The following is a 25809-nucleotide window of genomic DNA, read 5'->3' as shown; positions in this document are numbered from 1 at the left end:
GGGGGGGGGGGGGGGGGGGCGCGGCGTGTGGGGAGCATTTGGGAGCTTCCACTGTAGCTTATATCACAGGAAAAAGGGAGAGAAGGGGTTGATGCATTCAGGGTGAGGGTCAGGAGGACTCAGAGGACTGAGACGGAGGTGCTTCTGTTGCTGATGTAATGAGGATCAGGAGCGTTGGCGGGGCAACTGCTTGACTCCCCCATCCTCCATTAAAAAGAAAAAATTTTTAAAAAAAATTTAAAAAAAAAAGAAACGCCCCCAAATCTCCATCCTGTCTCTTCCCATCTCGTCTCGGCCCTCAGTACACCACCTCGTACACTGTGGCCTTCTTGTCCCCGGAGCCCGTCACTATGTACTTGTCGTCCGGGGAGACGTCACAGCTCAGCACAGACGAGGACTCCTTGGACTGGGAGCAGGCGAGAGACCCGATAGAAAAATAAAAAAAAATAAAAATGCAGGAGAGAGAGATGTGATGATAGATGGATGGAGACAGATGGAGAGAAACAAACACAAAGAGAAAGATGTTGGAAAAGATGTGACTCATCAGCTAATACTCAATCATACAAGACATATTTGCATTTCAAAACAGTCGGCAATTATTTCCAAACAGACAACTCCACAGCTCCAGGATGCTGACTCATTCGTCTGCTTCTATGTGAGACACACTACTCTTTCTCTCTCTCTCTTTCTTTCTTTAGAGAGATGCAGCCTCATTAACTGCAGGTTTTAAGCATCACTAGCAGCACACGTCTGATGATCAGTATGAACTGGCAAAATGCACAATCCTCTTCTTCCCCCTCTTTCCTCTCCTGTGTCGGAAAGCCAGACCTGGGCACCTGGCTTTAGATGATCTAAAGCTCCCTCTAGTCCCCTGCCTCCTCCTCCCCCTCCCACTGCTCCATCATCATTTATCTTCCTTCCTTTCTTCCCAGACTCTCCTCCTCCGCCTCCTCTTCCCTCTCCATCCTCCCAGGCTCCCCTTTTGCTCTGTCCCCCTCTCTCATGTCGACTCCTCCTCCTCCTCTCTAAACTCCTCTCCTTCCCTCCCTCCCCGCTACAAGCAAAGCAGCGCTGTCAATCATCAAGCCACCGGTGAGAGGCCATTTCACACAGGATCCCTCGTACTATACCAACATGGCAGGTGGGGGGAGTTGGGGGGCGTTCAGGAGGGAGGGAAGCAATGACAAGCCGAAAGATGAGTTTGAAAGGGGTTGAAGTCAGAGACAGAGTGGGGAAGAGAGATAAAACAAACAACAAAGGAACAAAGAAGAAAACTTTGTCCACGGATCCAGAGCCCTACGTCCTCTAGCATTACAATGTTTAGCAGTTCTTTAATAGTTAACTCCCCTCTTGATAAAGTTTGGTAAATTGTGTAAACACCAGGGTTGTCAGTCTGTTATGTTGTATTGAAAATAAATATATTAAAATTAGGGCTGTCAAATGACTGATTTTTTAAATCCTGATTAATCACAGAATTTCAAGAGTTAATTGTGATTAAGTCCACATTGACAGGGTGAAGCAGTTCTCACCAGATTGTCTTGATTAGGAATCAAATGACAGCAAAAAACCTGCATGGGACGAGCATGAAGTGGACATGTCTGTAAAGGGGAGAGCTGATTTTCATTCAGAGGTCAAGGGACCTCTGTGAAATGACCATGTTGATTTTCCATCGTCCAAATTTAGGACGATTATTGGAGCGTTATTTGACAAGCAGGAGATGGTACCTCTGGATTCCTCAGGTCTTCTAGTTTCATGCGATATTGGTATCATCACTGTAGCCTTCTAGCCCAGTACAGCCTCTTAAAGACAGGAATGTTGACTGGCGATTATGAACAGACCTTAATCGCATTGCGATTGACGCATTACCACTGACAGCCCCCGATTCAAATATATTCAGTAAAGCATGATTAGGAAGTAACAACGATGTAACATTAATATCTATGCCAATAAAGCTTATTTGATAAGAATGACAGTGAAAAAAGAGAGAGGAAGAGGGGGATATGCGGTCGGAGAGAATGTGAACAAGAGAGGAAAGAAAAGGTTATGGGGTAGTGTAAGAAAACAGGATTAAAAAATATGGAAGGGGAGACAGAGAGGACAAGGATAAACCAAAAGACAAGGACAGAGAGAAAAAAGTGAGGGTAGAGGTACAGATTAGGAGAGAGAGATAAAAATGAGTGAGCACATAGAGAGAGAGAGAGAGAGAGAGAGAGAAAGGACAACAACAAACAGAGACAAGCAGAGAGAGAGAGAGAGGAAATATGAGTGGAGCAAGGGGGTTAAAGCAAAGGCAAGGAGACAGAAACTGGAAGGGACAGTGATAAACCGGAGAGGAGGGAGCGGAGAGAGAGGGAGCAGCTCTGTATAACACGGTGACAGGAGGGAGCTGTTTGGCAGGAGAAACGCCTGGCATTTGGATAACAAAGCAGATAGCCAGAATTCTCCTTTCAGTCCACGGGGAGAGACAGGAGCCGCCAACCCTGCTGCCCACTGTAGCTTACAGAAATATGACAGCCACACACACATGCACGCGCACACACACACAAAATGCATGTCTTAAATGTACTTTTATCTCCCCCAGCAAGTTTCATTCACACCCAGATCAACTGGCTCAGCTAAAAATATTGCATCCCTGCATATTCATGTTTCAACACTTCCTCAAACGGAGCGAACACGACGGAGTTACTACAGTTGTTCTCTGTGTGTGTGTATGTGTGTGTGTGTGTGTGTGTGTACGCGCGCGTTTGGCAACCTGCACTCTTTGATAAACCTCCGCAAGTCACCATGGATCAACAAACCTGAATTTAAAAAAAATGTTTATCGTTTGCTTTCTCCCTCTGAACCCCCTCATCTTTTTCTCTCTTTTGCCTCTAGGGTTGTGTGTGTGTGTTAGCGCACAGGAAGCAGAGATAGCTTAAACAACACTATCCTCACTGACTAACAGATGACTCGGCAGCCCCAGATACACGCGAATATATATTTATATATACAAATACGTATATATACACAGAGCATAAACATCCTCAGAGCATTGCACTCGTCTCTCACCTGAAAAATACTGGCTCCATATGGTGTCCTCCATGCATTCAACAGATTGTCTTTTCCTGTGCTCACAAACCACTTTCCTGAAATAACACATGCATACAAGGTACTATAGGTTAAACAAAAGAAAAGGGGTGATACAGGCACAAAATACTGTGCATGACAGAGAGCAGTGACACGTGTTTGTCAGTGGCTAAAAATACTGTAAAAAACATTTGGGAAACAATCCAAGTTATCATGTATGTGTACTTATTCTTGCTCTAAGGACACGTTTTTTTTAACCAACAGAGAGAGGAAACTTTGGCAGTCCACACTTCTTCAAAACCTGTTTAAGGGTTAACTTGGTCAAGTTAAAATTAGATTTAGGTTAAGGTTAGGGCAAGGCAGTTTGTGAATGCATTCTGTCAATGAGGGTCCTCATCAAGATACAAGTGCAAGAGTGTGTGCGTACCACAGTAGGCGAACTTAAGGGAGAGAACGCAGCTCTCATGGAGGTGCAGCTGGTACTTGTCAGGTTTAGAGACATGCAGGACTTCCACGTTACTGCTCTCCATTCCCACAGCAAGCCACTCGCCTGTCGGACAATAGCCCAGAGAGAAGATCTGGAGAGGGAAGAAAGGAATCACAGGGAGAGAGAAAATTAAATAGACATAGGAGGAGGAGAGGACAGAAGAAAGGAAGCAAGGGTGCAGAAATGAAAACAAAAATGGGGAATGTGGGAGAAGATTCGAGGAAATGGGGGATGAGGGAGGAAAGAAGATAAGGTTGATGAGAGAAAGAGAACAATGGAGGGAAGCAGAGAGGACAGATGAAATACAGTTGGAATGAGGGAATGCAAGATATTGAGGGACAGATAAGATGATGTGTGAGAATAGAAATGAGGAAAGATGGAAAGTTAAGAAAAAAAGGGAGTGAAATGATGAAGACAGGTTAATATAGAGTGAATTAATAAATTAGGGGAAAAAAGAGAGACAGTTGTGGATGAAGAGAAACAGAAATCGAGAGAGAAAGTCATTACACGGCGGATCGAAACTCATCTGACAACGACGGTCAGCTCTATAGCTCTGTTGTGGCAGCGAGGAGTGAATGAGAGAGACAGCGTGAATGTGTGTTTGTGCAAGGGCGCCTCTAAGGTAAAATCACACTGGTGTTTGTTGATGTGTTTTTGATGGTGTGTATTGGTGTAAATACCTGAAAGTGGAGGTCACAGTGTGTGCTTGTGTTGGGATTTTTGTGTGTAAGTTAACTTGTGAGGTGTAGATGTGATGTGCTGTGATGACCCTGTAATGTAATGTACCTGCACATACCTGTAAAAAAAAATCTTGTCTACATTTGTCAGCTGCTGTTCTTTTTTTTCTCTCTTTTTTGAACGTGTATGTTTTATGTAAGTTTGTGCTGTTGTGTGTACATTTACGCTCTGTGAGCTATGTCTATTTGTGTTTATGTGTATAGGACCACGTAGGGGTGGCCAGTATATATTGATTATACTCAATCTATTGCAGTTTGTTGCTTGTGGCAGGTGTAGAATGACTATAACATGTATAAATTGTCATTCTTTTTTTCCCCTGCATGAGCCCTGCTTTGGCTTTATGGTTCTCTTGCTCTCTCTTATGGCTTTCCTCTTACAACACACACACACACAAAAAAAAAACATTTCATGTCACATGTATTCCCTCCTTCATTCAGAGCACTCTCTCCTGGGCAACTGTGTGTAAGCACGTGAGGCATGTGTTTTTGTATCTGCTGGGCTTCAGACTATTTAATGGTATTTTGCAACCATAGAGCACCAGTGCGACTTCCGATATTATTAAAATACAAACTGGCATGAAGTTAGTTTGTTTTCTGTTCACGGATAATAAATCCTCATGGTTAATGCTGTACTTAATTTAACTTTATTGTAACCTTACTCTATAACAATACTATGTAAATATCAAATCACAATATAGCCTATAAGTATTAAAAGATTATGTATAGGTCATACGACCATGTAATGCAAGTTTGTCTGTTAGATTATCTCTTGTTACAGTGTATCAAGTATGTGTGTGTATCTGTACCTGCGAGGTGAAGTCGTGTTGCTGGAGCTGGCGTCCCTCTCGGAGGTCCCAGCAGCGGACTGTGTTGTCCAGCCCTCCTGTCCACAGTTTGGTGCCGTCGTTGGAGATATCAATGCAGCTCGCTCCGTCTGTGTGGCCCTGGAACTGCCTGCAGGGAGAAAGAACCCAAAAGCTTCACAGATTAACACAAAGACATGCATACATACACTCTAAAGTCTCTGTATCCTGTGTGGGTCTTTGCTTCTTTTTCCGGGAGGTATCACACCAAATATTTTTGAATTTCTTCCTCTCTGTAGCACCTACTACCCTCAACTGAGTCTCCTTTCTCACCTATTTTCCCCCTGTGTTTGCTTTCCTTACTACAATCTTTCCTCCCCATCTCCTTTAACTCATCTTTCCTGTAACTCACCAGAATCTTGCTGTTTCATCCCACCCGTATCCCCTATGGCTAGCTCATCCCCCGCCTCCTTACCTGACCATGGGGTAGGTTGAGGAACAGACTGCAATGATTTTCCTCCCTCCTCTCCATATTTTATCTGCCTTTCCTCTTCTCTCTCCTTAAGAAGTTCCTGAAGTGTTTCCACATCCTCCAGCCTTTCCTTTCCCTCTTGTCCCTCCCCTGTGTTGTCTCTCCCTGCAGCAATCTTTTTGTTGAGGTAAAGCACCAGTTTTTTATGTTCTTTTTCCCCTTCCACTGTCCTCTCCCTCCCTCTCCTCTTACCTGACCAGCGTCTGGTTGTGAAGGTCCCAGACGACGATGTTGCCGTCGCTGCAGCAGGAGAAGCAGACCTTGTTGTCAGGGGAGATGGCCAGGGCGTAGCAGGCGGGAGCAGACGACGTCAGCTCTGCCTTGATCCGTGGAGTAGGAGTGGCCAAATCCCAGATCGACAACGTGCTGGCCTCCCCACCGACGATCAAGGTCCGTCCATCAGGGAGGATTTTACAGGAGCGGATGTAGTTATCCCTGTTCTGATTGGACAAGATAAAAAAAGGTTATGCCTGATGCGGATCAAGAGAAAAGGGAAAGAGGCTTTATGGGACAGATGGTTACATGACTGGGGACATTCAGGAAATTAATGTGGACCTTTTAAAGATATTAGTTAACAAAATCTAAGATGAAAGATGACATAGCCAATAAAGGCATATCAGTCAGTGAAAATACTTGACATACACATGATATACATATGACTGCATGGTTTGATATGTGAATGTTAGTCGGTGTACCCATTTCTATTTTAAAAACTGTCTGACTTCCTCCCTCATGTCTCACCAGACAGTCCAGCTGGGCCATGGGGCTCTTGCTTCCAGGCTGACTGATGTCCCACACCTTGACGCAGCCCTTTCCTCCGGTATAGACGTGACGCGTCGAGGTGCTGATGGTAACGGCACACACCACCTCTCCGTGGTTTAGGGTGTGAATCTGACGGGCATGGCGAGGGATTCCCGGGCCCAGCAGGGCATCAGGAGGAAAGGGCACCGGCTGCATCTGGCCGTCTGCGCTCACATGGAACGAGTAGGCGCTGAAGAGAAAGGAAAAGAAATAAATCAATATTTCAGAACTGAAGAGCTACTGCTAAAAATAAACAGAATTTGGACTGGTGGGCACGGCAAAGGAGATTGAAGGACAGGAGAAATGGGCCAAAGACAGGACAGACATGGTGGAATCAATCATTTAATCAATGACTGAGAAAGCAGAAGAGCACAGTTAAATATACACAATTTACAAGAAACTATACACTAGTCAGCGTTCAAGTTGTGAAGTCTGATGACACCATAATGGCCTTGGAACTTCAGTCTTATCTGCCCCGAATACTTGGCCTGCTGTAGGTGGGAATGCATAATGGCAGACTGTATTATGGGCAGAATCAGTGTGGCATTGCTAATGGCTGATCAATACTGTGGCAGTTGGAAGCCAAGGCAGTTTTATGATTTAAAATTGGCACCGCAAGAACAAATTGCTATTCTGCAACAGTTGACAAAAACAATATAATTCGTCAGTCAGCATAGCTGATTGGACTGTGTGTGTTGGAGAAGCTAATCTGAACACTTGACATTCCTCAGTATTTATCTTTGTTATTCCAGGTCAAGGTGCAACACTGAAAAGCTTCGAGTAAACAGAAAACCCAAAGTGTGCAGCTGAGAGGAACTACTAATGTGGATTTCTATCCAATGTTTTTGAATTTTCACAGAACAAGTTTGATCAAAGTATATGCAGTTGACCTTGTCCAACGATTTTCTAAGCTTGACATGATTACCCAACTCAATTTGAACATATTTCATTTTTTAATCAACAAAAAAGAAAATTGACTGTTCAAAATTAACCTCACTGTGTAACTGGAAGAAATACTAAAAGTATCCTTTCTAAACACATCCACACTCATGGTATTAAGACTTTAAAAAAATGTGTCACCCAAATGTAGATGATACTCAATTTTCATCTGAAAATTAAGTACCTACTGTGGAAAAGTCAATTTCAGAAACTGACAGTCTATCAGATTAATTGAGATTTTCTCTCACACGGATCTCCTTTCATGCTGCATGCATGCTGGATTGGGACTCTCTCTGTGAATATGTTCATGTGTTACAGAAATACAAACTCACGGCTTGCCGCCAGAGGAACCAGGCAGTGAGGAGGACAGCCCTGGGGCCCTCAGGTGAGACCTAGAGTCATACGCCACCTGGTGGGGACAATTGGACGCACAAACAATTAACAGCATGGCAACTTAAAAAATGCACCAGCTGATTTCCAGCAAGTGCAGAAAAATGTATGTAAATTCATCTAATTAAATCTATTTTTAAAAGATGAAGGTACAATGTGATGACTGAGACAATGCAATAGTTGTAAGAGAACAAAACAATTTTATTGTAAAGAATTTAAGGAATAGTTCATATATTTTAAAGTGGGGTTGGATGATTTATAGTCGGTGTATTACTTACAGTAGATGTCAGCTGACACACTCCCAGTTTGGAGAAACAGGAGTACAGCAACAGAAGCTAAGCCATGTACTGTTGTGGAGAGGGCAACAGCAAAAACATATTTTTGCCACCTAAAAAATGGCCCTTTAGTGAATCCGAACTAACCCTTTTAAACTAACAGATGGAGCCAGCGGCTACATTAAGTGATGTTAAATCACTGTTTTTATATCTTGCGTCTAGCTGTAAAGAACGGTATATAATGACTTCAGTTCCCCATCAGAAATCACTATCTGACAGCAAGGTAAAGTCCTGAAAATACTCTGAATACAGCATACACTTAAATAGATATTGATTTTTTTTGTTTAGGTGGATAAACACACTTCGCTGCTGCCCTGGTCTAGAGCAGCACATTGCTGAGCTTCCATGGGGGTTCTCTTGCCTGTTTCTTTAAAATGAGGAGGCGGGGGGTACATCGACTGACATCTACTCTACATTACACATTGATTATGGATAAGTACCTTTACACAACCCCACATCAAAGGATCCAAACTATCCCTTTAAAACAAAGGGGTGACCAGAGTGTGTTTATTAGTGTGCTGACACTAATGTGTGATGTTGTGAGCACGCTGCCTTTCCCCAGACTGATGACAGGGTGGTGAACAGAACAAGGCACTGCAGTGTGCATCCTGCCTTATAAATATACAGTATATATCTATATATATATATAAAGGCTGAGTTATGTTGAAGTCCTGCGGGAGCTACAGATGGAGGCTACATACTGTAGTTACATTAAAGGCCCCGCCACAGCTGGCATTTCACATCAATGAAAATGTAACTACATGTGGCAGCTATGTGACTACAGGAGACCATAAACACTATGATTGGGGTGCTTGGGGCTATTTTGTGTTTATGAACATGTTTCCTGATGCTGACGTGTGTTCTGATAATGGAAACTATATGGAGAAAGTTAAAGAAAACATAAAACTGTTTTCAGTAGTGCTACACTGGTTAGTGTTTTGTGATCAAAATAAGTTATTTCAACAACAAAACTTCCCCTTTTTATGACTCTTACTCTCTATCAACGAGAGTGTAAAACATGATAACTCTAAGTATTTGATGAATGCACAATACTTCCCGATAACACCGAACAAACTGTAGTTTTAAAACAGTCAGAGGGTTAGGGCTGATGCTGAACTATAAATCAAACCTTGACAGAGAAGAATTATTTGGCCTTTACTCACCATGGGGCTCCGGGAATAGGCATTGGCCGCTGCGCTGATTTGTGGGGAGAGAGTTAGAGCCCCGCCGAAACCTCCTGGGCTGGCCAGTTCCCCATTCAGTCCTGCGTGGGACACCACGCCAAAATGAGCCGGGTATGAACCGGGGGGCACAGACATGGGACTGCGGAGAGCTGGGGAGGGACGGAAAGAGGGAGAAGGATTGAAGGATGGAAATAAAGAGGGGAAACAATACATGGCACACAAGCACAGTCACAGAGGGGCCGAGAAGAATGGAAATCTTTTTCTTTCATTAAACTTTATTTGTTGAGCTGTCAAGTACAACAATGGTCCTCCCTGCTGGCCACAGGGGAGCAAATAGCAGTTACAAGTCTTGCTCAAGAGCACAATGGTTAAGTCAGAGGGGTCTCACTTTTCTGTTATGGTTTTAAACATTTAAAATACCATTCCTATAGGCATAATTATTTGTTTAACTTTGCTAACATCAAATCAAGAAATGTTGGCAGTAAACAGTAAACTATCACCGTATGACAAGGAAACATTTATGTCATAGAACAAATGAGGAAACGGAAAAACTGAGGAACACGTTGATATATGGCATGAAGGGCAGAGGAGGACTGGGTGCAAATCCAATGAGGTCATGACAGTCTAATTCAAGGAGCTATCGGGTCCAGCTAGTTTGGTTTGCTTTAAAAAATGTATAGTTGAGCAGATGAATCAGAAAGTAAATGCAAAGTTATGAGTAATGTCATATGAAATTTGTAGTTTGGCTTTTCTAAATAACTTTCTGAGTTAATGATTACAAATACATAAAGTTATAAATGTATGTGATTAATGTAATGATACCCTGTTATATGTTTTACCAAGCATACTTATAACAGTTAGAATATCAAAACCCGTTTTTAAAGTTTTAACACTCGGTCAAGTTTGTTAACAGTCAGAGTCTCACCAAGGGGGTCTGCGCTGGACGCTGCTTTGCTGACTAGACGAAGGCAGGAGGTGCTGGGACCAGGGGCTCCCGGTGCTCCAGGGGTAAGGGCCTCACGGTGGGATGGGGACGGGGTACCAGACTTTGACAGCGGAGACTGGGACTTATCCATCTGTAGAGAATTAAAAAACAAGAGATATAACACATAAAAGACACAACTGACGTACAGTGCTTGTACAACCCATTCAGATCTACTGTCCATTCCAATGGGCAAAACTTTTCTAGGATGTCTAGATGTATAATAATTACTGACTCCACCCGAATACACAGACTTATTTGATGGGATGTCTGAAAGTCAGGTGGACTGCAGAAGAGCCATGTCCAGCAACTCCCTCTTAATTAGTCTTACCTGTGCAGGGTCCTTGGCCTTCCCTGGGGTGGGGCTGCGGGGGTTTGGGGTTGAGGGGGCCTCTCCTGTGCTGGAGGAGCCTGGGAGCTCTTTCCTTAGAGTAGGAGCCCGGTCTAACCCGTTCCCATGAGGGGAGTGAGGAGGGCTACCCACAGGAGAGTTAGGCTCCTGAATGACAAACAGAGATTAAAAAATTATCTAAAGTTCTGAATAAACTGGTCCTCATTTATATCTTTTCAGCCTCAGGCAGTCACACGGTGCTTTAACTATTTTGTTGTGCCATCTCAGTCTTGCGCTCAAGATAAAGCAGCTCATCACCATGATAGTTTATGTTTTAAGAGATCCTTGTTTTTAAAGTAGCTTTGTACAATTCTTTTTAGTAACATTTTGGATGATATCACTTATACCAAAGCATATTTGCCGCACCAGTATGTAATGCTGTTTAGGCAGACACTGTAGAAGAAGCTGTAAGCCACTGAGTATTTGCACCAAACTTCCCATGGACCCCGAATACGACCAAAAACAACTTTTCACATTGTCAAAACTCCTTTCGACAATTGCTGTCTTGCATGTGAGCTCAGCTGAATATAAAGGTTATTTATTTCTGAATGTATATGTTAAAGTAGCAGGAAGTCTGTGATGTAATGGAATAGAAATATATACATTTTATTGCAAATATGCGCGAGTACGATTACAAAGTATTTTGCAAGCAATTGTTCATAGAAGTACAATTTATTTAAAATTTGCTCAAGTTAACGCAACCACTGCACCATGATTACTTTCCACCTGGTAGAATTATAATCTACTGTGAAGTGTTTTTGGTGACTCGTTAACCCTTAACGTTACACTTCTATTACCCCAACTGAAATTCCTGGATCATATTTAGATGTGTCCTCTGTATCTGAAGTGACATGCACCAACACTGCAGGCCATTGCTTTTTTTAATGCAGCGCTGCTTCAGTTTGGACACCCAATTTTTGTCTGTTTCTTTAGAATATTGTTGTAAGCACATCTTTTATTTGTGTCAACATGTGAAACAGCTGAACTAGGCAGAGTTTGTTATGTTGCAGCAGTTGGTTACACAATAGAGTTTCAAAATACTTAAAGTGAAATGCTGCAGGTTCATCCTTAATGGGTACAACATAGCCTCAAGCATCACACTCTGTATTGTGATTTGTAAAGGAACTCGGAGCTGAGGGAACATTACATGAAACAGTGGAGATTGTCACTGTAGCTGGCACAGTAGTGTATGGACCTGCAGATAATGTTGCTGTTGCAGCTGCTTTCATCACTGGAGCCACTGTTGAGCCAGCGCTGCCTCCCCCAGAACAGAGTGCTGGAGTAAGCACTTCTCACCGGGTCACAGTGATCAGCACAGACATTTTAGTGCTTAAACACACCCTCTCACACACACACAGGCATGCGCACGCGCACACGCGCACACACACACACACACACACACACACGATCATCTACTCAAACAACCACACACAGGGACATTTACAAGGCACACACACTCATATGCAAACATAAATGCACACACATATGTACAGGCTTGCGTCTATGTTCAAATGCATGCATACAGTCTCTCTAAACGACCCCCCCCCCCCACACACACACACACACTCACTCACTCACTCACTCACTCACCAGAGACTTTGCCTCCCTTTTTCTGCTATTACCCACATTTGTCACATTTTTTTCTCTCTACTTTTGTACCAGTTTCCAAATCACACAAGAGACCGGTTCCGCTTTTGTGTGCAATATCAAAATACAGAGGGCTTAGATAAAACATATTTTGGTACACTGCGTGAAGTATTTAAAGAACTAAAATATTCCAGGGGCATAAACGGCTTTGCATATATTAAAATGAACCAGACTGCAGTTATCTAATGAGAGGAGGGAGGAGGAAAAAGGGGGGAGAGGTGGAGCAGGGTGAGAGGAGAGGGAAAGAAGGGATGAAAAGAAGAGACAGAGGAGAGATGGAAGAACAGGAGGGTGCTAGAGGTCGGACAGAGAGAAGGAATAGACAGAAGAGGTAGATGAGAAGAGATAAGTAGACCAAGTATTTGTGAATGTGTGTGTGCGTGTGTGTGTGTGTGTGTGGACAGACTCGGTTCACAAGAAGAGAACACAAACAGCAGCGACTGATAATGAGCTTACATAGGAGCTCTTCCTATTTACAAGGAAACTGCGGCGGAAAGCTGAACTAGCTACATACCTGCTGACTCGTTTCACATTTCACCCATCCACACACACAACACACACACACACACAAATCCAGGACTATAGATGACTGACATAAAAACAAGCAACCTGGCAAGCAAAACAAACAATAAATTACAATGTTGCCTGTGCGTGTGTATGTAACGATTACTTGATTTGATTATTATCATAAAATGAGGCTTATCTGCAGGCATTCTGATAGTCAATTTGTTCATTTTTGAAGCAAAATACCAAAATATCACGAGTTCCAGCTTCTCAAATGTGAAAAATGTTCTGCTTTTCTTTGTCTTTGATGATATAAGCTGCATATCTTTGACAGGGAAGAGGATGAATCTATTAATTTGAAAAATAAATTTCAATTATGTGAATTATTTTTAACCACAACTCTGTTGGCGTGTATGAACTAAAAAAAGTAACCAATGCCTGCAATCTAACTGAATAATAATAATAATTTTAAAAAAAAAAAATATCAAACATCAAATTGAAATATTAAGTCTATTCAGTTGTTTAGCCCAATATGACTACTCTTATTCTTCAGGCAGTTCACCAGCTATGTGTGCCTGTGGCTTTCTGTGAAACCCAGCCACATGAAAAGTGACTCAGAACACATTTTCCTAATCCATGACATAATACTAAAAATATAGCCTCAAACTCCATGAAGTTAAAAATAAATAAATAAATAACAATTTAAAAAATAAAAAATAAAATTATATATATGTATATATATAAATATATATATATATGTCTGACCATTGCTCAAGAACAATAAATAAATAAATAAACTGGACCAAAAAATAGCAAATCTCCAACAACAAATTTCTTTCTAAAATAAAACAATAACATTGGTAAAATTATAACTAAATTAATTCAAAACTGACCTCACACACAATCTCAAGCAAGGATCTGTGTGCTTGATTGAAATATCAACAGCCATACAGACAGAGTTATGCAGAGGACGGATGGAGGGCTCCATGCGGTACCAAGTACATCTATAGTTTCTGCAAGCAACACTAGTCCTCCCAATGTTAGATTCATGCTTTATTCATGTGTGGGCTGCAGCACAGTGTCAGAGAGCTTCTGTAGGATAAAGGCTGCTTGTAACTTGTGGCTTTATAGGGAAATCAAAGATATTTTTTGTCACAGGGATGTACAGCTCTAACACACAAGGACATAGCTGTGAGGAAGCGTGTGGGGGAGAGAGTAAAGTGTGAGTTCTGTGGGTGAGTTGAATATTTTCCATAGTAGAGATGGAAAACTGTGAGTAAACATCGGTGGTGAAGGTGGAATATTAAGAAGTCAGAAGAAACTACTGACTATTTTGTAACAGGGAAAAAATATTTCTATGAGATGTCTGACTTGTGTGTGTGTGGTCACCAGTGTATGAAGTTTCTGGGAGGCTGCTCCATTGATAAAAGTTACCATTAAAGCACTGGTTAGACAGAAAGTAACTCATATGTCCCTGATGGGTCACTTTCTATATTGCTCCATTTTGCTGACTGAAAGTGAGCAACCAGCAAAATGAGACTGAATGTTTACTAATAAGAGACTGCTTTTTTAAAATTATTATTATTTTTATTTTGTGTAATATAGATTCATGTATTTTAAATAATTATATAGAATTTGCTTGGATTTTTTGGGGATGTATTTCAGGTGATAATGCTCATATGCATGTCCTATATAGTAATTTTCTAAAAGTTTAATTAGTTATTGAATTTAAGAAAACACTAATTATAAAAAATCATGTAATTTTCATCTCCTACACAGAATCATGGCATGGCCACATACTAGTTCATATGGTTTACCATTTAGCGTCAGAGACAATCCAAGATATAATGTAAAAACCTCTGAGATAAAGATAATACAATACACAATACACCCCAAATAGGCATATGCTGAAGAGCTATAAGTGTAGACATGTAAACATGCAAAAAGGACCTAAGCATTCACTTTATTTTGAACCTGCAATGACAGAGTTTTTGGACTTATCGGAGCAGTGAAAACACAACACTTAAATATTATCACTTTTCAAGTTAATATGCAACGTAAGTGTCGTCACGTTACATACAATACGAAAAGTCAAGAAGGTTAGGTTAAGGGTTGAGTGTTGTCATGTTAAATGTTTAATGTCATGTGATGATGTACCTTAAAATAACTTTCACACAGGACACAATCCCAACTTCCTTCTTTACTCTCATGAGAGCACTGGTCATAAGACTGTGGCCTTTATGATTACGTAGGCTATATATGAATTCCATTGCATAACTTTTTGTAGGTATGCGCTTTAACAGTTCATGAGGGCAGCCTTGGATATGGGACCAGCATTGTTAGCATATGCTCTTTTACACTTCCAGCAGACAATAAGCAACATTAACATTTATGTTTTGTCAGGTTTCTAGCCACCCTGTGAACATAAGTGCAATATTTACTCTCCTTTTGGCTCTGTTTTGGTCTCCAAACAGAATAATCTGACTTTTTAGCTATTATATGCTCAACCATGTTCAACAACTAGGTACTAATTTTTTTTTAACTTTGTTTTTGTAATTGATTCAGTAAAAACATCTACTGCAGCTGAAAACAAGGTTGATGACAGCTGTATGTGTAAACCAATACAGTAAAGTTGCCGTTCCCAGCTGAGAGGAATACAGAGTTAGGACATATAATTCTCTGTAGGTTGGCCACTACAGATAAACCATTTGAAATGCAAGAGGACCTTTGTTACTAAAAAAGTACTCATTAGACCCACTTGATTAAGTAATAGGATTTAAAAAATAATTTAAATACAGATAGGCAACAAACCTCATTGGAGACGTCCACTACGAGATTGTCTTCACTCTTGTCTCCATCACTGTCCTGAAGAGTAAAGAAGACATAAGAAAGGTAAAGCATTCACCAAATTTCTACATATCCATTCCCATCCCATCCATTAAGGTATGATACATGTCTTATTAGTTGTTCTTCTGCCTATCGTTGACACAGACATACATTATAATATAGGTGTACACTGAAAACTCTAATAAAAAAGATGAAAACACAAAAAATACACACACAAGTCCACACTGAGATCGATTTATCAATATCACCGCTCTTTGCTTCCTCCCCATGTCTGTCCTCCATGCAACATTTAACACAGAGATACTGGATACCATATATACACTGTATATTTTCACCAAACATCTCCCCCATACAAACAGTATTTCGATCTCGCTCTCTCACATCCACACACACATACACATTGTTGCTCTTTCCCATCCCTGGCACATTTTAGCTCTTCGTCTAGCCATCTCTCTCTCCATCTCTCTTTCCCTTTTTCTGGGGTGAGAACGATGGCACTTAGTCACCATGGCAACAGCTCTTTGATGTGATCATGGCCTGATATTCCTATTGACATCAGTGTGGAGTGACATCAGTACCTAATTATACAGAGCCAAAACAGGCCTATGTCTACAGCCTATTCCTAGAACAAAAACACAGAAGCAGAGAGAAAAAAAAGAGGAGAGAAAAAAGTAAAAGAAGAAAATTTGAAAGGATAAATGGAATGAGAATAAAAAGAAAACAGGAAGAAGACAGAGTGAGGAGAGAAATTGAGAGACGGTGATAAAGAGACAGATATAGAGGAGCAAAAAAAGGCAAACAGAGAGATGGGGGCTGTAATGTGGCTCGACAGACAGAAAGAGAGGGAAAAACATTCAGAAAGTGGAAACTATCTGTGCTTGTTCTCGCTCTGAACTAATGGGAAGATTTGGACTGTTGTTGTTGGTGCCAAACCGATTTAGCTGGAGGCCGTCTTGCACAGACAGACTCCCAGTGTCAATCAATCCTCCAGACTGCAAACACACACAGCCATCTAATTCATTACAGCTATCTGCCTTGGCCGTCTCTCTTCTGGCATTACATCGCCTGTGGCTCCCTGCTCTTCCCCATCAGACCCATCCAAACCAAACACCACTCTAATTGGCCGCGGGTCCCCCCAACCCCTGGGTGGCCTGTAATGTCATAGGCGATGTCTTGCACACATACACACACAAAACCACACAGATGCACATGCACTGTGTGGAGTCTTTGGTGTGTATATCAAGCTTTTTAAAAAACATTTTGTGAAAAATGATGCTGAATTCACATGGAATTAGGGAGACAGCAGACTGCAAACCAGATATCATTTTAGTAGACGAGAGCAGGACGGTGAAATGAGATGAGATCGGCAGAGAATACCTGACAGTATACAACAATGGAATTTACAGCTGGATGTTAAGTAGCTGCTTCATGCAAGGAGGAAACGTGCCGTATTGAAAAATGACTGGTCTCTGCTACACTACATTAAATTATGAAAAAAAAAAAAAAATTAATCTAATGAGGGTTCCCACACAATTCCACAGAGAAAATTTCAAAATTTTTCTGTGACCCTTTACAGATCCACAATAAAAATTTCCATGACTATTCACAATGTATATCACAAACAGAACGCTGGAGTATACTTTAATTTAAATGTTAATTATATTACTATAGGCGGTCTGCAAACATAGAGCCTTAGAGTTTGGAGAGTGGGGGAGTGAAAGGCAGTTACGTTAGCCCAATAGTTAACTTGCTTGGAAAAAGACTTTTCTGTAACTTTGGATAACCACGCTCTACTTTCAGAGCAGTTAAAACAAAACTATCGTGCTTACTGGCACTCTATGTGACAACTAAACACTGAAGTCTGCCCACGTCAACTGCTCCATTTAAAAAATGTCGTACAATTTAAAAGTAGCTGTGAGACGTCAGTATAGAAACTTTGGGATTTACGACCCTAAATCTTTTTTTTTTTTGCCCCATGTGCAACATTATTCTCACATATTAGATTTAAACTGTATTCAAACATAATTCCAGCTAACTGGCATAGATGAAGGGAGAAATGGAAGGTGTGGAGAAAATATAGAAACGTATGTGACGGTGAACAAAATGTCACACACTGATGCATCGATATTGTCAGTTTACGTTCACAGCTACAGAAAATAACTTTGCAAGTTTGTGACATTACATGGAAGGTTATCCAAAGAAGATTACTGTGAAAATGTCATTACACACAACAAAATAACATGACTTTTCCAAAACTTCTGAGGATTTAACTAATTCCATGACTTTTCCAGGCCTGGAAAACAAGACTGTGGAATTCCATTACATTTCTAGGTTTTCTTTTCTATGACAGTTTGAACCTTGTTTAATATTACCTATTCAAGTCTATTCTTTGTAAACAACATGGCATCACAATGACAACATATCTTCATGTTTCATTTTATTCTCCTGCCATTCTGTCAGACTGTTACCATGCCATCCAAAAAGTGCTTTCAGTCCCCCGTCTACCTGATTTCATGTGAAGGCAGCCTGCTGCATACACATAATAGCACGCTGATACCAGTTTATACCAATCATTCGCTTCAAGTTCACATGCATATTTCTTATTTCCAATTCCTATTCCCATTCCTATGTTTATTTTTCTTGTCATTTTGTACTTGTGCTGCTGCATCTACTCTGTTAGCCCCGTGGTCATCATTTAATGCTCAATTTATCTCATCATACAAGAACAAGGACACACACAAACACATACATAGGAGTGTGGTGGAAGGGGCTCTTTGTCATCACAGCGCCTCCTCTTTGCCTCAGCTCCTCCCTGCGAGGAGGAGTAACCTCCTGACGGGCCCTGGCGCTCCTCGGCGGGCTGACTGTCTGTTGATGACACTGACTTACTCTGGAGAAAGACAAGGACACAAACATGAGTATGAACACAAAAACACTTACTGATTCTGCCACACACATTGAGAGACATGTGACAGAGATGAAAAAACAGCTAAAAAAAAACATGTGTTTTTACAAAAGCAGCATTGTACAAACACACAAAACACACCCACATTCAGCAATGTGCAGGTCATCATGTGAAGACACACACGCAATCGTTCTGTAGACAACAGCTTGGGGGAAAAGAGGAAAAGCACACTGGACAGTAACGCAAACATTAACAGAAAACCCCATAAAAACACACACACAATCATGTCACACACACACGCAGCAAGAAAAGCAGACGTAAGCACAGGTTAAGACGTAACCATAGAGGCACACAAGACAGCTAATAAAGCTAATTAGTGCTCTCCCCTCGACACACCAGTCCTCATGTAAAATATGACTCTCATTATTGGGCAATAAAGCTGTGCAGGCAAATTTACAATATTTACAATACAGCCCAGTCTGGTGCTCAGCACTCAGAAAAGCCGATCAAAGCATTGTGTTGTTTTTGCGTTGGGGCAGGGGCCAGAGGTTCGGCGAGGGCCACTTGTCATTCTCTGTCCCCCTGTGGGGAGGACAAGAACAGTGAGGGTTTAACACGCCAATGAGTCACACAGGAAGGAGCCCACGGGGCTGACAGGAAGGAGTGCTGCACAGAGGAGAGGAGAAACCACACAATGGACCTCAGTGCAGCTCAACAAACTTCCCTCTCTTCTTTCTTTCTTCTTCTTCTTCTTCTCCTCCTCCGCCTTCTTCCCTCTTCCCCTGACTTCCTCTCGCTGTCCCTTTTTTCCCCTCCATTTAAAATTCCAACATGTTTTACTGGTGCGGGGCTCTCTGACAAATGCCAATTGATATGCATCGCTCCCCGGCCTCCTCTCATTCCCTTTCCAAACGGTGTAATGCTTGGCTAAGTTCAGCACAGACCTCAACTCATATGAGAGATATTTTCCTGGTGCTTAACAATCAGCATTGTGTTTAGCAATTAAATTATGCTAAGGGTTTCATTGCGGATAGAGAGAGAGGGAGGGAAAGTTAAGTCAGTAGCGCTCTTAAATCATTTTCATTTCGCAATAAAAAGCCAGAACAAAGACTTACTGCTATTTTTTTTAACAACCTTTCTCCTCCCTATTTCCTTCCTTTTTTTCCTCCTTTCTGTCTCTCTCTTTCCTTTTTCCTTTACAATTCCACCATGTTTTACTTGGACTCTCCTTTCTCTCCATCTATCTCCTTCCCCCCTCCCCCCCTTTTCCCCACCCCAAGCCCCCCCCCCGTTATCAACTTTACTCCTTTCTGTCTCTCTCTTTCCTTTTCCAATTTCACTCTCCATCTCCCTCTACCCCCCCCTTCCCCCACCCCAAGCCCCCCCGTTATCAACAGTTACACTGATGAAGGCCAGCTGTCCATTGCAGCCAGTACAGTAAGCGAGTGTTCACACGGTTTCCATAGAGCACAGCAAACTGCAGCCACAGAGAACAGGACGAGCCATAGACGTCCACTGAATTTCAATCAGCCCATTTGCACTGCATTAATTCTCCACGCGATTAACGGGTACTTTGAACTACAGTGACATAAAATATGTGCAAAGCCTGTGAGGCAGGATGAACACTGTACATTTCATGTTCTGCATGTTGCATTCATTTGATTTTTCTGAAGATAGATGTATTTTTTTTTTCTTTGAACCCGTCAATTAAGGCAACCTGAGTCACTGATTGGCTACATCTCATCTTCACACCTAATTAATGGATTGCTGAATCTGAACTTCAAACAGCCCGTTCTGTATTATTGAACACTGACTAAAGCAATCTATTCTGTGAAAAGACCTCTTGTGTGTTCTCGCCTCTAAATAGTTGCATTTATGTATAAATCAGTATGATGGGAACACACAATCATGTTAGAGGAAAGATAGTCTGGCTGACAGAAAGTAGACTCTGGATATAAAGCCTGCCACCAGTCTCAGACAGTGACATGCTTCCTGCATGTCACTGTTTTCAGAATCCTTGTTGTAGTCTTTCAGAGATAGATATGTCTCCATACATTGTTTTGGCACTGTGCGTAAAACAATAAGAACTGAGCTAGAAACCCACATGTTAAAATGTCTTTTAATGTTTTATGTAGCAATGTCTTTTGCTAGGATTTAGTCATTTGCCTCTCTACCAAAATAAGTTTCCTCCTGACACTATTTTGCAAGGGCAACATCGCTGCATCCTGGGCTTAGTGCCACCCAAGATGAATGTGATTGGTTTGAAGCAAGTGGTAGCTTCCTGGGCTAAAAAATAAAGCCAATGTAAGAAGTGCCAAAAACTGAAGTTTACAGCAGAAATAAACATGTTGTGGTCTTTATAGCTAATTTCAGAATTCATGAAAACTATACAAGAAGTGATTTCTAAAAAAAATATAGAATTTACTTGTTAACATTTTATTAAGGCTTAAAGTTATGCATATTTAAAGGCAGTGCCAGTTTAATATGTCAGGCTGTCTGCGAGGTGTTGCCAGTGTATGAGTTAGATCAAACCCTCACTCCTCCACAGTTTCATCCTGTTTCCCAAATACGGTCACCTCTGGTTCCAAAAAACAAGGATGGCGACAGCCGAATGCTGAAGTCTACAAACCAGTGAATAATGTCACCATCCATTATTTTTAGGTCTGTGGTCTAAAGGTCCAGTGTGTAGAATTTATGGACATCTACTGGAAAAAACAATAAAGAAAAATCATCAGTTATGTTTTTATTAGTTTATGATCACCTAAAAATAAAAACTGTGTTTTCATTTCCTTAGAGTGAGCTATTTATATATAGATATGGAGCAGGCTGTCTTCCACGAAGTCCAAACAACAGACAAACCAAATACTGGCTCTAGATAGGGCCATTCACATTTTCGCTTTAGCCACTGCAGTTCTCTTACATGCTTGGCACATGGGAGACATTATAGTCAGTAGCAATCTGTAATTTCACAGCTAGATACCACTAAATCTTGCACACTAGACCTTTAAAGAAAATATACATCTCAAGACCTTTCAGCACAGGTTAAAGGTCTGGCTATGCAAAACTAGTAAAAAGACAGCAAAAGAAAAAATGGGCTATCACTTCTGCTTCCTTGTTTTCTGTGCAAATGCACAGAATCAGGTTTCATTTGGAAAAAAAATATGGAAAGACACTGTGCATTAGTAGCGTGTGAAGCATATTTTCTATAGGTCAGGGGAAATTAATCAGTCTCTAAAGTGACAGTGCTAAAACAAAACAGCCATGGCCTGTTGAGGCTGTTCTTTCATTCATAGGAACAAGAGTTCAGTTTTGCGGTACAGTGGTTTCACTAGTTAACAGAATGCACACAAAGGATTCATTTGAATTGCTTTCGTTCCCCCCTCTCCTGCAGCACTGGCGGTTGTGCAGGTCTATACCAAATATTAACTAACGATACAACAGAGCAGGTTCTGTTGGGAAACATCATTTCAAATGGATCTCAGTGGTGTGATATTTGGTGGTTTTTTTACATCAGACATTAACGGGCCTATGGATGCATGGCACACTCAAGTACAGATTTTTAAGGAAGAGCTCATTTCTACAGACACTGACTGGCGTGTTTTTTGGGCAGCAGTTGCCATTAACTTGCTTTTAATCCTCTCACTTGTTCTGTAATTCTTGTAGATTACCAGAACATTTGTGGTGCTGATAAACAAACAGTTGCTTGTTCATCCGTTCACTCACTTTGTACTCGCTTGCAGATAACAGCAAAATGCTGTGAGCTCAGATGCTGGTGTGATGTAGAGAACCTTGAGGAGCTCAAGGTTGATAGCGCTGAGCAGCTATTGTGCCGCTCCTGGCTGGGCTCCAGCACTACGCAGCCTTTTTTTAGAGGCCACTTTGCAGTGTGTCTCCATTTCCCTCAGTTTATCACTGTCACATGCACGCACATGCATACGCACAACACACACACACAGACACAGACACACTGCAATGTGGGTGTACACACACTCACTGACAAGACACTTACTGTACACACATACACAACTACTCACCCTGCTGGGTGCTCCCTCTGGGATGGGGTGGAGAAAGGTAAGGAAAAAGAACAGAGTAGAGAGAAAAGAGAGAATGAGGGAGATAAGTAAAAAGGGGAAAAGAGAGAAAGTTTGACGTCAGTCCTGATAATAATAACAACAGTCCCCCCAGTCGGCCAAGGTTAGGCTGAACTACGACTGCTCCTCTCTAATAAAGATACAGACCCGCTATTGTGCCCGATTCCAGCCTCTCTATCTTCCCCTCTCTCTGTTCTCCAACCAGACAAAGCTTGCTGTCTTCCCCTGCTGCCTCTTTCAACGCTCACTATCTTTTCACTCATTCTTCCTCTCGTATGTAAGAACAGAAACACACACAGCTGCAGACATGCATAAGCTCTCACACAGATGCTTAGCACGCCAATATGAACACATTGATCTCTCTATCTCTCTCCCTTTCTACTCTTACTCCTTCCTTCTTTTTTTTATCTCTTTCTAGCTCTCAGTTTATTCATGAGAAAGTCTCTCTTGGCTCGGTGCCTGAAACAGAGCGCAAAGATAAGATATTCTATCGGGGTGAATGAAAGTTCATTGGGAGAAAGCGTTTCTCCTGAATTTACACAAGTGCCTTGAATACGTCTGTCCATATTATGATGGCAATCTAAATGAGGGAGTTCAAATTCAGTCCAAAAGGTGACTTTCTGTACAAATTACACAAAGCTGCCAGTCATATATGGTGTATAGTATTTTATCTGATCTGAAAAATTCTTAAGTTTTATTCTGTAGCTGTTGTCAAAGTTTCTCTCGCTGCAGATCTGTGCCACTTGAAACACATGAATGTACACACAGTCATACAAACTTTTTTCTTTCGGAATAAGATTATTCTTGCATGTGTGGATCTGACAGTTTCATTCTGGATGATTTCCCAGACTCTGCTACTGCAGCTCACTTGTATTGAACTTGCTAAACATCTTCTCAACATGTTCAATAGTGTGATTGATTTTTAATGATGAAACATTTTGTGCACACTGACCTGAAATAACTGCAAGTACACCGATTTTCATTCCAAATATGATATACATTACTACATTATACATTACAAAAACTTCTGCATTAACTTACAAAACCTGAACTGCCCTGTGCAAAAGCTACTTTAAATGCCACAGTCTTTCTCTGATATCAATTAAAGTAACTTTTGAGGCCCTTTTTGAACAATGTATAGCGCATGGTCTAAAGCACATTGCTTAATGTAATAGAATTTGGACGCAAAGTAATGCACAAAGAGCAAAGGGGTTGTATTAAGTCCCATAATTAATCATAGAGGTGTTTTGGGTGTAACATGAGTTCAAACAATCAAAGTGTCATCTCCCATTCACTTTAAAAGCCAGGTGTGCCTGCACCTCACGCACTGCTATCTACATTACAGACTGGGCAAACTGGAGTAGCAAGAAATAATACATGATTTGGTGGGAATTTGAATTGTTGGGTCTCTGTAAATTAAGTAATGGTCTAGATCTGCTGTATATAGAAAGTGTCCTGAGACAACTTTAGTTATGATTTGGCACTATATAAATAAAAATGGACTTGACTTGGTTCTTATGAATAACAGTAAAATAGTCCACAATTCTGACTTTAGACCAGGTTTTTGTAGATCAATCGCCTTCTACTGCCTCAAAATAGCAATACACCAACAGTGCACCCGACCACACCTCATTTTAAGACAAACATATCTATTGGCGCAAGTACATTTGCTACTTACACAAAGTGGGCACCGGCCGTTAGAACTACTGCATTTGTCTGAAACTAACAACAGTTGCGATGAGTGTGTAAGATGCGGCTCTGGGTCTTCAAACCATGACTTGACTACAACATTTTATTGAAATCATACTTTATGACTTAATGTAACAAATAAATTGAATTAAAAATGAACGGAATTGAATTGACTGTCTTTTTCTGAAAGCAGACTTCAACTGACTGTAAGTGGAACGATTAGGTACGATGATATAGTTTATATTCACAGAAACAAGGAACAACAAATAATTAATTTTATGAGTGCATTATTTGTTGTCATGAATCTAATTTGATTAGTCAGCTGGAGTGTTTAAATATCAGAGTCCAACTCCCTGCTGCTTCTGCTGAATTTGGCTCTTAAAGACAACAGCTTTCAAGACAAAATCGCAAATAAAACAGTCTATGGTTTTTTACCTCTGAGATGTTCGGGATCAAGGTGATTGCGCTCATCTTTGGAGGCAAGATGGGCCGAGACCCCTAGCGCTCCAGTCAGCGCAAGAAGCCCTGAGCCCCCCGCCCCTAGGGAAAGGCCCGATGGGTGTGGCGTCAGAGGAATGCCAGGGGCATGATGAGACAGGTGCTGGAGCTGCTGCTGCTGTGGCCACAGGGAAAGGAGGGAGCGGGGAGGGAGGGGTCGGGAGGGATGGTGTCATACAAGGTGGTGGTTGGTTAGAAAAAACAAGGATAAAGAAGAAATAGGAAGAAAATAAGCATCAGAAAGCGCAAAAAATAAAAGGGAATGTAAAGTTAGAGGAAGTGTGCTTGTAAAAGGGGAGGATAGGAGAAAAGGAGAAGGTGAATGAAATGAAATCCACATGGAGAGCTCAGCAGCGAGAGAGGAAAATAAGATGAGGAAAGATAGGATGTTAAAGAGATTAGTGGATTAAGAGGTGGGAAAGATGGACACCAAGGACGAGAGAGAGGTAGAGGAAAGATGGGGAGAAGGAAATTAAATGCTCAGGATACACACAAAAAGTGAAGGAAGGAGGAGATGGAGAGTGAAAGAAAGAAGGAGAGACAGTGAAAAGAGTGAGGGGATGAATGGGATTTGTAATGAAGGAAAGGCAGGAGGAGGAGGATTGAGAAAGAGGCCGAGGGAAAACACAGGGGGGGGGGGGGAAAAAGAGAGGGAAGAAAATGTTTGAGTGGGAGAGTAAATGATGGGGAGGAACAGAGGGAAATCATGGTGCAGGCAGTGAAAAGTGAAGGAGAATTAGACGAACAGGAGGGAGAAGATAGAGGGAGAGGGTAAATGAGCACAGGAAGAGGGAGGGAAAGTGTGCAGTGGAGAGAGAGCAAAAGATAAGACATAACCAAAGACAATTGGAGAGGAGAAATGAGGACAAGGCCATAGTAGGAGGAAGAGAATGATAAAAGATTATAAAAAGGGAGTTGAGAAACCCCAGAAAGAAAATGAACAGACAGACAAAGCAGAAAAAGAGGATGATGGAGGATGGA

General features: G+C 41.5%; 1 protein-coding gene across 2 annotated transcripts in view; it reads right to left on the bottom strand.

The window, feature by feature from the left end:
* Window positions 1-6: 6 nt before the first annotated feature.
* tle2b (TLE family member 2, transcriptional corepressor b) overlaps window positions 7-25809 on the bottom strand; it is a 100632-nt gene continuing 74829 nt past the window's right edge. Inside the window, exons 7-20 of one of the 2 annotated variants that reach the window (XM_042481359.1) lie at window positions 24766-24946; window positions 22585-22601; window positions 18395-18535; window positions 15610-15663; window positions 10588-10755; window positions 10200-10350; window positions 9254-9423; window positions 7698-7774; window positions 6367-6616; window positions 5818-6065; window positions 5097-5244; window positions 3494-3644; window positions 3049-3125; window positions 7-406 (exon numbers count right to left, since the gene is read on the bottom strand). In XM_042481359.1, the coding sequence (XP_042337293.1) occupies window positions 299-406; window positions 3049-3125; window positions 3494-3644; window positions 5097-5244; window positions 5818-6065; window positions 6367-6616; window positions 7698-7774; window positions 9254-9423; window positions 10200-10350; window positions 10588-10755; window positions 15610-15663; window positions 18395-18535; window positions 22585-22601; window positions 24766-24946 (1941 nt within the window). In that variant the 3' untranslated portion in view covers window positions 7-298. The remainder of the gene's footprint in view (window positions 407-3048; window positions 3126-3493; window positions 3645-5096; window positions 5245-5817; window positions 6066-6366; window positions 6617-7697; window positions 7775-9253; window positions 9424-10199; window positions 10351-10587; window positions 10756-15609; window positions 15664-18394; window positions 18536-22584; window positions 22602-24765; window positions 24947-25809) is intronic. The other variant, XM_042481365.1, reaches the window with a different exon arrangement.

Source organism: Plectropomus leopardus, chromosome 3 (assembly GCF_008729295.1).
Source record: "Plectropomus leopardus isolate mb chromosome 3, YSFRI_Pleo_2.0, whole genome shotgun sequence".
NCBI classification, from domain to species: domain Eukaryota; kingdom Metazoa; phylum Chordata; class Actinopteri; order Perciformes; family Serranidae; genus Plectropomus; species Plectropomus leopardus.
Note: the sequence above shows the minus strand (reverse complement) of the source record. Positions and strands in the feature narration are given on the sequence as shown.